Source organism: Salmo trutta, chromosome 33 (genome assembly GCF_901001165.1).
Source record: "Salmo trutta chromosome 33, fSalTru1.1, whole genome shotgun sequence".
In the NCBI taxonomy this organism is placed as follows: Eukaryota; Metazoa; Chordata; class Actinopteri; order Salmoniformes; family Salmonidae; genus Salmo; species Salmo trutta.
Window position 1 is genome coordinate 16,645,683 of NC_042989.1, and position 13,066 is coordinate 16,658,748.

At 39.4% G+C, this 13,066-nt stretch overlaps 1 protein-coding gene across 5 annotated transcripts; it reads left to right on the forward strand.

Annotated features, from left to right (window-relative positions):
* Positions 1–619: 619 nt before the first annotated feature.
* Positions 620–12,859, forward strand: LOC115172498 (tumor necrosis factor alpha-induced protein 2). Of its 5 annotated transcripts, none has more exons than XM_029729991.1 (12): positions 620–1,381; positions 6,495–6,701; positions 6,958–7,609; positions 7,703–7,814; positions 8,653–8,775; positions 8,907–9,001; positions 9,134–9,229; positions 9,325–9,451; positions 9,602–9,727; positions 9,856–10,011; positions 10,141–10,262; positions 10,505–12,859. In XM_029729991.1, exons 2-12 carry the CDS (start codon positions 6,497–6,499, stop codon positions 10,650–10,652), a joined length of 1,962 nt encoding a protein of 653 aa, XP_029585851.1. In that variant the 5' UTR covers positions 620–1,381; positions 6,495–6,496; the 3' UTR covers positions 10,653–12,859. The 5 variants fall into 5 exon arrangements, with proteins under 5 accessions (XP_029585851.1, XP_029585849.1, XP_029585853.1 ...); XM_029729989.1 differs by having other exon boundaries at positions 620–1,376; XM_029729993.1 differs by lacking the exon at positions 620–1,381 and adding an exon at positions 3,082–3,615.
* The last annotated feature ends 207 nt before the right edge of the window (positions 12,860–13,066 follow it).

A 13,066-nucleotide genomic window follows, 5' to 3' on the forward strand; every position in this document is an offset into this window, starting at 1 on the left:
AGCTTGCCAAGTTAATTTACTTCTGAAACGTGACAAAACAAAGGCTACAAAACATGTCCATACAAACAACTGCTGTTACTATAGTAATAATAGCCACCTCATATTACTATCTGACAGATAACTAAAGGCTAGAGCTGACCTGGCTGTGGTAGCTACTCACTAGCGTAGCTTATTTATTCACCTCAGTCGAGAGGGGATGAAACATTACCTAACGTTACATGTCAGTTACAATACTAGCTCAGCACTGTGAATAAACACAAGTTTCGTTTTTTTCCTGTTAAGTTAAACAGCAGTTACCTTGCCAGCTACATCAGTCAACTAAAAAGTAGCCAGTTTCTGTTCCTCTCACAACTCAGGGAAAGAGCGTAACACGTAAACTATGCTCAAATCTCCCGTGCTGGTCCAGCCAACCTTCCAGAAGCTTTGCCTTCACACAGCCTGTCAGCCCGCTCTGTGGTGTCCGAGTGGTCCTAAATCCAGTCGGATAAACACTCCAAACAGCCTACCAGACCGCTTGGAGGCATCCGTATGGTCCTAAAGCACACCGTTACCTCTTTCATGATAAAACGGGGGGGGGGGGGGGACAAACTTTACCATTGACGAAAGTGAAAGTACAGCTATTTCCGGGCTACTTAGATGCATTTCGTTGCAGGTATTAGCCTATTGGGTTTTTTTTTAGGGGGGGCCACACAGTCCACAGTTCTGTTTTTGTGTAGTGAGGTTTTGAAATATAACATTTAGAGAATTAAACCACAAAACAAATGCAGTCTTCTCCATTTGTTAGTTAAGTGAAAGCTTTAGTTGCTTCCTTTGTACTCATGTGTCTAGTATGACTATAGATGTCAAGTCCATCCCAAAGAAATCCATCCAACATCTACTGTATACTGTTCTCATAGTTCACTGATCATTTGTGTCAGCTCATTAATTATATTGTAGCTATAATGATAAGCAAATCTATAGCTGTGTAGCTATAAAGGTAATCATTATCTTGTACATTAAGTTTAAGTCAATACATATTTGCCTGTTTATCATGTGAGATGCATGCAGGCCAACCCAGCACATGATAGGATTGGGAAATATGTTTGAGACTGTTGAGACATGCTCTATGAAAATAAACTCCAAAGCATCAGATCACAGAAGCCAGCTACACCTACAGGAAACCCCATATTGTCATATGAGGAAGGAAGCAATGTTGCTACAGAGCAGCTCAACCGTCTTATAAAAGACTGTTCAGTATTCTCCTGAGGTGTCTATTTCTAAGCAACATTCAGTTCACCAGGACCACATGCAGGGGAGGTAGAACACTTGACCCATCATTAATATCAGCGCACACTGTGGAAGAATGAAGTTATTTCGAGGGTTGAGGAATGAAGCAGGTAAGGTATGATCATTTCTCAAGTCTAGAACTCAATGACATTGCATAACGGAAAATAAATCTAACAATTAAGCTTTCACTGCTTCAGTAGACTATTGCTTAGCTACTTCAATAATAACTATCTGTTTAAAACAGGTGATAAATTCCATAGCCTCAAAGTGTTTTATGGCCGATTCAATCAAATCCGCTTTAGCCAACATCCGCATAACTGATGTTTTGACGGTGTTGGAGGTGAAACTGCGTTAATGCAGTCAAATCCACAAGCTCTCCCTGCATTATCCCTAAAGTGGAAATTGCCTTGGCTTCACGGAATTGTATTAAAATAAATCCCATGCAGCCTTGTTTACAAGTTCGAACACTGAAATGTGAGATGTCATCTCACCTCGATTAGGCTGATAGAAATCCTCATTATTTAGTTTAATAATTTTTCATTTGAGCATAATTACTGTATTTCTATATAACCTACACTTTCTCGTTCTGAACTTCTACAAAAGTGGGATAGGTGTGGTTTTGTGAGAAATTTTTAGGTGGTTTGACACTTTATTCAGACAGTAATGAAATAAGGATACAGGCAAACGCTAGAAACAGTGGGAAGGTTGGAAGCAGGCAATGATCCCTGTTCTCAAGTGGAAAGTTGCATGCAACACGTGCCTGGGAGTGTTGCCACTACACCAAGGCTCTACACAGGAAATATTAATAATGGTTGATGGCAGTGGTTAACCAAATCATAGTTTGCAGATTGCAAATATTCTGTATTTGTAATTTGGGTGAACTCTTTAAAATAGGGCTGAAAGAAAATCCTGCTTGCTCTCCAGGAGGGTTGGGAAATGCTGATCTACGTTTCCCTTAGAGTTGAGTGTTTGAAAATGTTCTTGTTATAATAATACATTTCTCAAAATCACCAAACCTTCAAGAAGAATGTAATGAATATCAATATTCAGGTGGTTTAGGCCTACTAGTTGAAGATCCTTGCCATCCTTTTACTCTACATAGACAAAATATGTGTTTATGAGTTTATGAGTCCCCCTACCATCTCTGCCTAGCATGTGAACAATACTAAAATGTCAAAAAATTATATTTGATTCCTGGAGAAATGCTTATTTGTATGACTTATTCAAAACTGTCCATGAATGGCTGCAAAAATACATAGCCTCATATTATTCATTTTCAAAGACAAGTAGAAATATGAGATTTGAAATATGTGTTTACAGTGGCATAATTAGGAAGAAGTGGAATAACAAAGTAAGTGTGGGGAATAACCGTAGGGTTCTTTCTGACAAGCACAGTAATTACCCTATATTTTAGCCCATCGTTGAGAATGAGAATTGTTCCACTGATCAGACTAATTAAAGTAAATAGATAATAAAATCTCCTGAAAACAAGTTGTCATCTAAAACAGGCTATAGGCTAAATGTGCACCACCAAGTCAGAACAGTAGGCTAAATTAAGAGGGGAAAAAGGACTAAATTGATTAGGGTGAGGTGTAACAGTGTAGGTTCCGTCCCTCACTTCGCCCCTACCTGGGCTCGAACCAGGGACCCTTGCACACATCAACAACTGACACCCCACGAAGCATCGTTACCCATCGCGCCACAAAAGCCTCGGCCCTTGGAACAACCACTTCAGGTCTCAGAGCGAGTGACGTCACTGATTGAAACGCTATTAGCGCGCACCACCGCTAACTAACTAGCCATTTCACATCGGTTACAGAGGTATATGGACTGCTAACAGCTTACTACACAACATACGCTTAGTATTACTTTCTTAGCTACAGTATACACATCTCCCTGGCATGTTACATCATTTACGCAGCAGCATACAATACGTTTTTGGACTCACCTTGTTGTGCTGTGCTCACTTGAACAGAAAGGTGGCGCTACGGTCCTTCATAGGCAAATTTTGTCATAAAAAATTGTCATCAAATTCTGGCATTCTCTGGATTTATGGTGTTTTCAAGACAGCTGGGAACTCGGAAAAAAAAACAAAGTTGAATCATGGTAACGTCACATATCAATGCAAAAATAACATGCAAAACAGGTGGGGCTCAAAACCCCCACCTGCCCTGAATGACGGGTTGCTACAGCGTCTTTTTACAGTTTTATAAACTCAGCAGAGAACGTTCTCTGGCTACGTTTCGAACTCATAAAAGACACACTTACACCCTCGTTCCCTTGGGGGAATCCCCGCGGCCATATTTGTCGTCGGTTCAAATGATTACCCAAGCAAGGGAAGTTTGCAACGTAAGTCCCTCAGCCCTCGTTTTTAATTGTACATCCACTAAGAGTCAGCTAAAACTTAAAACCTCAACGTCAATATGGAGGAGTCAGTAAGTAAAAACGAATGTAAATAAGTTAGACATTGTGCTACTAATGCACGTAAAAGTCATTATGTTTTTGTTTGGTTAGCTTTTGAAAAATGTAGAAATTAAACATTTTCCTTCTTCAGAAGTTCCAGCTAGGCAGGCTAATGTTAGTTAGCTAACTTAATAATTTGTTAGCTATCGTACTGTAGGCGTATATTAATACTTATATAACGTTAGTTAATATAATATAAGTAGACATGCAATCATAATTGACAGTTTTTTGTTTAGTTTTTTCATATTTTTTTGTAAATTGTATATTTTTAAAATTAATATTATTGTTTTTTATTGCAAAAAAAACAGTATACATAAAATAAGTATACAAACAGACAATGATTACAGATTATAGAAAGACCTGAAAAGATACACATATTGTTTTAACAGCTTTCTTGTTAGAAGAATGTACATTTTGGTCATTTAGCAGACACTCTTATCCAGAGCGATTTACAGTAGCGAATGCATACATTTCATTCTCCGTACTGGTCCCCCGTGGGAATCGATCCCACAATCTTGATGTTGCAAACACCATGCTCTACCAACTGAGCCACACGGGACCGTAGATGTAGAATGGTCTTAATGTACTGCTCAAATTCCTTATAGACAACACGGAATAATGTTTTTTTATTCGTGATTTTACATTTGGGAATATGACATTTTACCATTAGCACAATTAGATTCATGAGGTAAAAATGTTTCTTTATCCTTATTATAGTTAAGGAAATCGAGCAGCACATTCTCCCATAAAAAACAAAAGTCATCAAGAATATTAACAATTATAAAACTATGAATATCTTTCCATCATTTCTTTACATGTAGACAATGCCAAAATGAATGCAAAACTGTTTCTGGATGCTCAACACAAAAAGTACAGTTAATGTTAATGTATTTTTTGTTTCTTCAGGTAATGATTCACAGGGTAATACTTATAGATCATTCTGAAAGAGACCTCTTTGACCTTGTTAACAAGCAGGTATTTGTGTGGTAATAACCAGACTTGTTTCCAACAGATATTATTGACAAATGTATTCCAGTAAGTTGTGACATAAGGAATGGATACAATATCCCTTTGAAATAAAGCACGTATAGATCTGTTGTTCTGAGGGAGCAAGGAGAAACACATTTTTCCTATTGGAGAGTCAACTGGATTAAGCAAGGGTAGGTCAAGAAGGTGAAGTCTGGTTACATCTCTAAACAACATTAGAGTTCCAGATAGAATAGCATCAAAGTTTATGGCAAACTCTCTAGGTGTAACAGGGATATTGTAAGGAGATAAAAATTCCTCATAATTGAGTAACAATCCTTCTGCATTGAAAAGTTGACTCACCAGCAGGATATGATTATTAAACCAGTTCTTAAAAAATAATGACTTGTTTCTATACAAAATATCCTTATTGTTCAAAATGAAATACCTATGCGGTGGAAAAGTATGTTTATATATTAACGACCACGCTAAGGATACTTCTCTATGAAAAGCAGATCATTTTGTAGGAATCTTATCAATGTTATAGTTACAAAGTTACATAAAATTGAAGCCACCAAAATGGGAGAAGATATAATGAGGGATGAATTGATATAATGTTGATTTGTATTATTATTTTATTTGTTCTGTTCCTTATTTCTTTGTGGAATCCCTCTGGCTGTTCTGCTTTTTGTGTTTCACATGTTACTGTTTAATAAATAAAAAAGTGTAAACTCGTCAGACGTCAGGATCAGAAGTGTCCACTTCATTTGACGGCTGAGGGGAGAGGGTGTGTCTTTTAAGTTTTTGGAATGCCGCCTTTCTCTCCATTCAGCGCCACTCTAACCTAGAGGGGCGTTTCTTTAAAACATGCATCCAATTATCTTGAGCCCTTACAGATTTAGACCAATCATATTCTTCAATATGTGGCGGTTGACTGTGTGTGGCAGGGCAGGACGGTTATAGAGGTTCCGCTCGTGATGTTAAATTGCAGGCGCATATGCTCCGATTTCAGAATGAGTTGGAGCACAGTTGAAAAGTTAAGGCGCTGACTTTATAATCGACTAATTACAAAAATAAATTCAGTACTTTTCAATGCGTGAGATATAAGACGTGTGCCGTGCGCGCGTGAGAAGAGGGTCAAACGCGTGTATTTCATGACCAATGCGTGAGAGTTGGCAACTCTGGTTCTACGCTATACAAGTAAAGTCGTCAGTCCTGTCGGGAGAGTAGAGCTATTCCTTTCGGTTCACACTTATTTTTCTATCTGGCTTAAGGTATGTCTATACTGAATGCTTTCTTTTACACATACTGAACGTTTGCTTATGATCTCAGAATTCTAATTAACAAAATATACATAGCAATGATATCTGCAGAATATATATCTTATCTTTTACACACTTTTTTTTAGGGTAACGTTAGATAAAGATATTGCCAGATAAAAGGCCTTACATTTTTAAATATTGTAGCGAATTTGGGGGAGCCATGACCAGGACCCAACCCAGTTCAGCGACTGTCAAGCTAACACTAATCCAATCAAATATTATTGGTCACATACACATTTTTAACAGATGTTATTGCGGGTGTAGCGAAATGCTTAACCTTTACACTAAACTGTCCGAACCTCTTGATGAGGTCGCTATCGCTATGTGTTGTGTTAAAGTCGCTGCAATATTTAACAGCGCAGCAGATTGAATACCAACAGTTTATTACACATTGTGTCTGTAAAACACCCCCACCGGCATGCCACCTCCGATGCTAATGCAGTAAGTGTCCATCTGTCTCTGACTGTCTCTATATAGTGATGAGGACTAGAAACATAGTCTCAGGAACAGCATCCACTGAGCCAAACTCAGTGGAATACAGCGGAAAGACAGCAGCACCAGCTGGAAGAAAGTTTAAACCTTTAACATTGCCCCAGATCCTAAGACGGAATTCCAAGAGTAACACCAACATCACTGCTCCAGATGTCCCCAACACATCCAGTGTTATTACTGCCCCTCTCGAGGGTGAGTAAACACTGCAATGAGTTCTACCTTTATCTGTCATTGCATCGCATTTTCAAATGATTCCTTTCTTGTCAAAGGTTATTATCAAAATCCCTATGGAATTTACATTTCCCTTATGACTGATTCATTTGTTTATATAATATCTGTAGATGGTTAATATAACAGATATCATACAGTACATTCATATGCAAATGTTCTATGGCATATAGTTTAGGCACTGTAAACACTACACAGTCTTTGTGGTCTTTCCCCTCAGAGTTGTTGACTTTTGAGCAGAACCTTGAGAGAAATCACCTGTCTGCTGCTGGCCAACAGCTGATTGAGAGAGAGGAGCGTCTATATGGACAGATCTCAGAAGAGGTGGTTCAGTCGACCACAGAGAGGGAGGAGGAGAAAGAGCAGCTCACCAGAGATCACAAAGCCCTCCTCAGCCAAATAGACCTGGCTGTAAAGAGTTCTCTCAGTCCGGATGAAGACAGTCTTGAGGCTCTGAAGTCTGCAGTGAAAGCTATCCAACAGGAGGAGGAGCAGGATAGGCAATGGCTGAAGCAGGAGGGTAAACGGCCTGACTGGAGGCCCAGTGAGTGTAGACGTCACCACAACACTGTCCTCCAGAGCCTGGTGGAGGAGCGTATGGACAATGCCGAATTGCCTCCTGAAGAGAGCAACAAGCTACGCTCCTCCCTGCAGAGGGATGTCTGTGGGAAGGGCAGGCGGCTGCAGGAGGACCTGCTGAGGGTGGTGAAGGATGTGAAGGGCTGCTACCCAGAGGACATGGATATCTGCAACTTCTTTGGAAAGATGTATCACCAAGCCTTCAGCGCAGGAATGAGGAAGATTGAAGAGTATGGGCTGGGCATGGATGACTGCTCTTACCTCCTGTATTGGGTGAATGTTGCCTACCCAGAGTGAGTGATGTCTTGTTTGTGTTTGGTTATTAAAAGACTATATAATGAGGTTAGGAAATGTGACTGACTAGTAACTCCTGGTTTTTGTCTTAGAATTCTACAAAATCCGGAACTGACCAAGGTGATTAACCCTGAAATGTTTGGAAAGCTGTTGACTGAGGAGTTGACAACACCACTGGAGAATCAATGTCTTACTCACAAAGAGGTAAATAGGATTTAAATTAAAATGTGTCCTGCAAACTGGACCACAGCTTTCTGACCCATGTGTTTATGTTTTTGTACAGAAAAAGATTAGAGGCTATATTCAGTCTGTATTGCTGAAGCATTACAGATTGTGCAATATAAATGTAAAGGTAATATCTGTTTGAGCCGATATATGCAGCGTTTATTGTGAATAAAGTCTTCACTAATGCAGGAACATTGCCTTTAAATGTCAATCATGCTGTAATGCTGAACTTCCGCAATACGGTTTGAATAGAGCCCTAGATTTGCCCATCTACAGATGTAGGATCTTGCAACAACAAAAAACTATTAAAGGTTTAAAAAGGCTTCTAAAGTTAGTAATTACCACTTAAAATGTTCAGACTTGATTTACCCTTACTAAAAATGTATCAACCTCTCCAAAAATGTAAATTTCCTGTTGCTGCAGGATTATTTTCCTGCTGTTAGATGCAGGGTCAAATTAAGATCCTACATCTGAAGATGTAAATGATGGCTTGTGGATCATTAAAAAAAGTTTATGGTAATAAGCCGACACACTTTTTTGGTTCCAGGTAGGACTATTTTGGGTTCTGTGTAGAATCCTCTGGGGAAAGGGTTCTACATGAAACCCAATAGGGTTCTACCTGGAACCAAAAAACAGTTATTCTATGGGAACAGCCAAAGAACCCTTTTGGAACCCTTTTTTCTAAGTGTGTGGGCTTAGTACCATTTACTTTTTTTAGGTTATATTTTAGGTTATAGATAGCACCGTTTTTTCTAAGAGTGCAGAGATAAATGTTTCCCTTGTTAGATGCATTGTTTTGTTGATGCCCTGTTTTCAGGCAGAGGTGCAAACATTGATCAACAAAGTGCTGATGGTGGAGGAACAAGCCTGGATGGAGGGGTCTGTGCCTGAGCTCAGAGACGACTGTTACTTTAGCCCCTTGGCCATCGACGTAATTCAGGTAGACATCATATAGGAAATATTTGGCATCCTCATGCCTTTATTGCTCTAACTATTCAGTTAGTCACAAATTAGGTTGTTTATTTTAACAGGGATTAATTTAATACATTTTTTATTTCACTGTCCCTTTAGTTTATTAATGCTGCAGTGAAATCGATAGAGACAGTTTGGGGAGACACGTCCAAAGTCCAGATAATTGTGTGCCTGTTGAAGGACTTCTTAAATAGGTACTACAGTATACACTTTTTGCAGGAAAGAATTGCATGTCCTGAAGTTACAATGCATTGTATTGTATTCTACTCCAAATACTATCAAATTATGATTATCTATTACTAATATACCAAATTACACACTTGCAGCTATAAGAAATTCCAGGAGAAAGTTCTCAAGGGAAGCAACAATGGAAACAGCAGAACTGTGATAATGGCCATTCTTGCCTGTGTTGAACAATTTAGGTATGTTTTACTTTCTTTTCTGTTTTTTTTATGTCCAAATTGATAGGACCACCATGACATTAGTCATCTAATTTGATGTCTATGATTCCACACAGGGACTATATTGTGAACAAAGCAGATATCTTCCCAGTGGATGTAAAGGAATGCTGTCTGTCCATAGTAGCTGAAATGAAAAACATTGGCTACACATCTTTAACAAGCCCTATACACAAGGATCTCAAGGTATAGCTGACTTATACAACTCATCTCTCTTTGATTTTGCGTCTGAGTCAAGTAATATAAAGTGCAATGTACCTACTAGCCTGTCCTTGCTCTTAATTCAGTACTGATCTATTGTCTGTCTGCCCTCCACACACACACACACACACACAGTCTCAGTACAGCGGTCTGGGAACGCCTGTCTGGTTGGAGAAGAAGAAAGAGGTGTTTGAGAAGCTGTTTGAAGGAATTAACAAACACACCCAGGATCTTAAGGGCTTGACTGACTCCTGTCATCAGGTAAATTGATTAACAGATTGATTGAGAGATGGAATGGCTGATTTCCTGGTTGGTTGGTAGGTTGGTTATAGATTGAGAAATTGATTGGTTGGTTGGTTGGTTGATTAATTGGTCGAATGACTATGCAGGAGCTGCTGAGCCAGCTGCACTTGGAGGTGACAGTGGAGTACGTGAGGAGGCTACTGAAGAGGAAGATCAAGCTGAGAGACAAAGAGATGCAGGAGCAGGCGGCCAGGTTGCTGTGTGAGGATGGCCAGAGACTACACAAACTGTTCACTGAAGCGGTGAGAATACACTCACTCACTCACTCACACACACACACACACACACACACACACACACACACACACACACACACACACACACACACACACACACACACACTGGAGATCATATTGTGTTTGTTGTCACAGGGTTCCAGGGAGGAGTGGCTAAGTGACATCCTGCCCAAGATTGCTGAAGTGCTGAAACTCCAAGACATTTCCTCCATACAGCTGGAGATAGTGACTCTGAGTCAAGCTTACCCTGATCTCAGGTTAAACTTTCATACTTGTTATTCACATAACTGTTGTTAGACAATACTGTAGCTATGTGATTTTGTATTTCCATTGCATATTCTAATGCAGTGATTGTTTATATTGAAACAGCTGAAACAGTTCCTTTTATAATACTAAATTCAGTTGCAGTGCCTTGCACAAGGCCAATAACACACTGCAGATGATGCTGTGTTTGCGTTGAACACCCAGTGAGCTCAACCTTTTCCACTTTGACCCACAGTGAATTCCAGGTGTCCGCCCTGCTTAGCCTCAAATCCAACCTTTCTGCCTCTGCCGTGAAGAGGGTAAAGAAGACCCTCCTGGACAACCAGGACACCACCAGCTCCCAGGATGCCCCATCTTTTTTCTCCAAGGTACAGGTCAGATGAGTGCTGAATACTCTTAATGAGTCAAGTCTGCAATGCTCTTGTAAGGAAAGTACCTTAAAGAGGGGACTAGCGTGGTTCTGGTTCCGGTTCTGACCGAAATGTTTGCTTATAAATTGTTCTGTGGACACCATAGATTGAAATAGCATGCATTCAGCGATAGCCCTAGATCTCACGGACTTGGGAGTATATATCTTCCACCTGTATACCTCAGGCTGTGAAATCTGACATCACTTGAAGCTGGGATGCCCTGCTTACCATTTCATTCACTCTTCAAATTCTCCATCAACTCCTGGCTGAATGCTACGTCACAGCCACTGACAAAGCACATGCCTGCAATCCTTAGATCCTAGCATAGCAGGAGAGAATGGTTTCATCACATCCAGAACTTTATCAAAGTCATCAAAAATAATTCACAGATTTTAAATGTTTTTTCTGTTTGTAATAGACGGACAAGATTAATATGAGAAGAATGGCCAGTTCATAATGAGTTCAGGAAGCCAAGCTAGAGTCCTGTCTGATATTCAGAAGGGTGGGGGCAGAAGTTTTGTTCAAGAGAAACCTTTAGAGAATATGTACATTTTCTCTAATGTGAAACATGTATTTTACAGTTATAAGGAAGTTTACATTTTATAGTTAGTTGTTTTAGAATTTGATTGTACTATATTTAGAAAGCAAGCCTTATTCATACAGTTTTGTTGAATAGGAAATGCATCATAAAATATTTCATATGTGTATCATATTTGTACTGTGCACTTGAACGTGTGTCCTCGAAAGTGACTACACCTCAGCAATATATTTTTTTTTAAATACCAGAAAGGTGGGATTTTAATCTTTCTTGGAGTATTCTGCATCACAAGTTATTGTTGATGGCCATCTCATGATAAATAATTACTTGTGGGTACATAGATTATAATTTAAATTACATTTTCCCTTGAATTGGTTAGTCAATGACTCCAAGTCATTGTTACCATTATGTCAATGAAAATGCAAAGTATACACTCCAACCAATTGTCTAGCCGACCATGATTTATTTTGTGTATCAGTTCCAGGTAAACGCTCACTTTACCAGTAAGCTACTTATGACTTTGGAAGGAGGAAGGAAACCACATTAACAGCCTTGTTGTTGACAGGATAGGCATTTCAAGTGAGTCAGGCTGCCAATTCTTCCAGGTTAATGTCTCAATCTCCCCTGGAAGACTGTCAGTGTTTTGATAATAGCTTGTGATAAGGATTTAAGGGAAACACCATTCTTTGATGATAATGGCCCCTGGGATACCATTGAGGAAGCATGGAGTGGATGGGACTGTCCATTGAAAAAGATAAGATAAATACCATCCTACGTCTCTAATGGGGCCATCCAGAACGCATTCAAATTGACTTACTAATTACTGTATGTGTTGTGAATTACTGTACATTTTGGAATTTCCAATATTTGACTACTACTCTCACAAGCCAAAAAGACTGTTAGGGGATTTCCCTTCTCAGCTGACGCAGTCACGGATAGCCTTACTGCCGTTGTCTCCATCTACAGGGCACTATTGGTTCTACACTCACTGCAAATGAAGTCTTTCCATTAGGCATTTTTGATGAGGATTAAAACTACTTGACCTCAAAATGAAAAACTTTAGGCAGTTTTAATTCCAATTTCTCTTTAAGACAGTAAATAATAACTTGCCATATAGTACCTATAAAAAGTTGACAAAACATGTGAACAGAGCTCCAAATATTGTGCAGTAGGGTGCGAATTTGAGGGTCATGTTGTTTAGAGTGGGGTCATTTTTGTCCTCTACCTGAGACTTCCTAGTTCCCACACTCAGCAGCAAAAAAGGCAGCCATACCAGATTGCAAACCTGGTTTGGGACAGGAAAATGGAGTACACTTCCTGGCTTGCCTCCAGAACCTCCCAGGTCTGTCTCTGTGACAGTCCTCCCTTCCAATGCAGCAGAGTAGGCAGGTGCTCCATAGTACTACAACAGAGGTAAACATGTATCAATACATAATATTGGAGATATCAAGCCTGTACTCAAGCTATTCCCTATGGAATAAAATTAGTCAGTGCTGTGGATCATGCAGACTTTGGAAACCCTGTGGCATACTCATCCGTGTGAAGTGGGGCTGTTTAACTTTGTACAATAGCTTCTTAAAGATTTTATGTTGTATTTTGCATGTTGAATTATTTTGTAATAAAAAGAGCTATTCATTACATGTATGTGAGGCACCTCTGTGTAGTTGACATTTCTCAATTTCTCCTTCATGGATTCAAGAATTATGTGGTTATTTAGTATTTTCTGCCTTACTCAAGGATTTCCCTTCAATTGGTTAGTCAATGATTCCAAGTCATTGTTACCATTCTGTCAATGAAAATGGAAAGTATACACTCTAAGCACTTGTCTAGCCGACCATCATTTATTTTG

Bases quoted from the DNA above. Each gene is read 5' to 3' on its own strand.
- LOC115172498 (XM_029729989.1), top strand. From the start codon at position 1,343: ATGAAGTTATTTCGAGGGTTGAGGAATGAAGCAG. The intron at 1,377-6,494 runs GTAAGGTATGAT...GTCTCTATATAG, and splicing joins AGGGTTGAGGAATGAAGCAG to TGATGAGGACTAGAAACATA. The intron at 10,012-10,140 runs GTGAGAATACAC...TTGTTGTCACAG, and splicing joins ACAAACTGTTCACTGAAGCG to GGTTCCAGGGAGGAGTGGCT.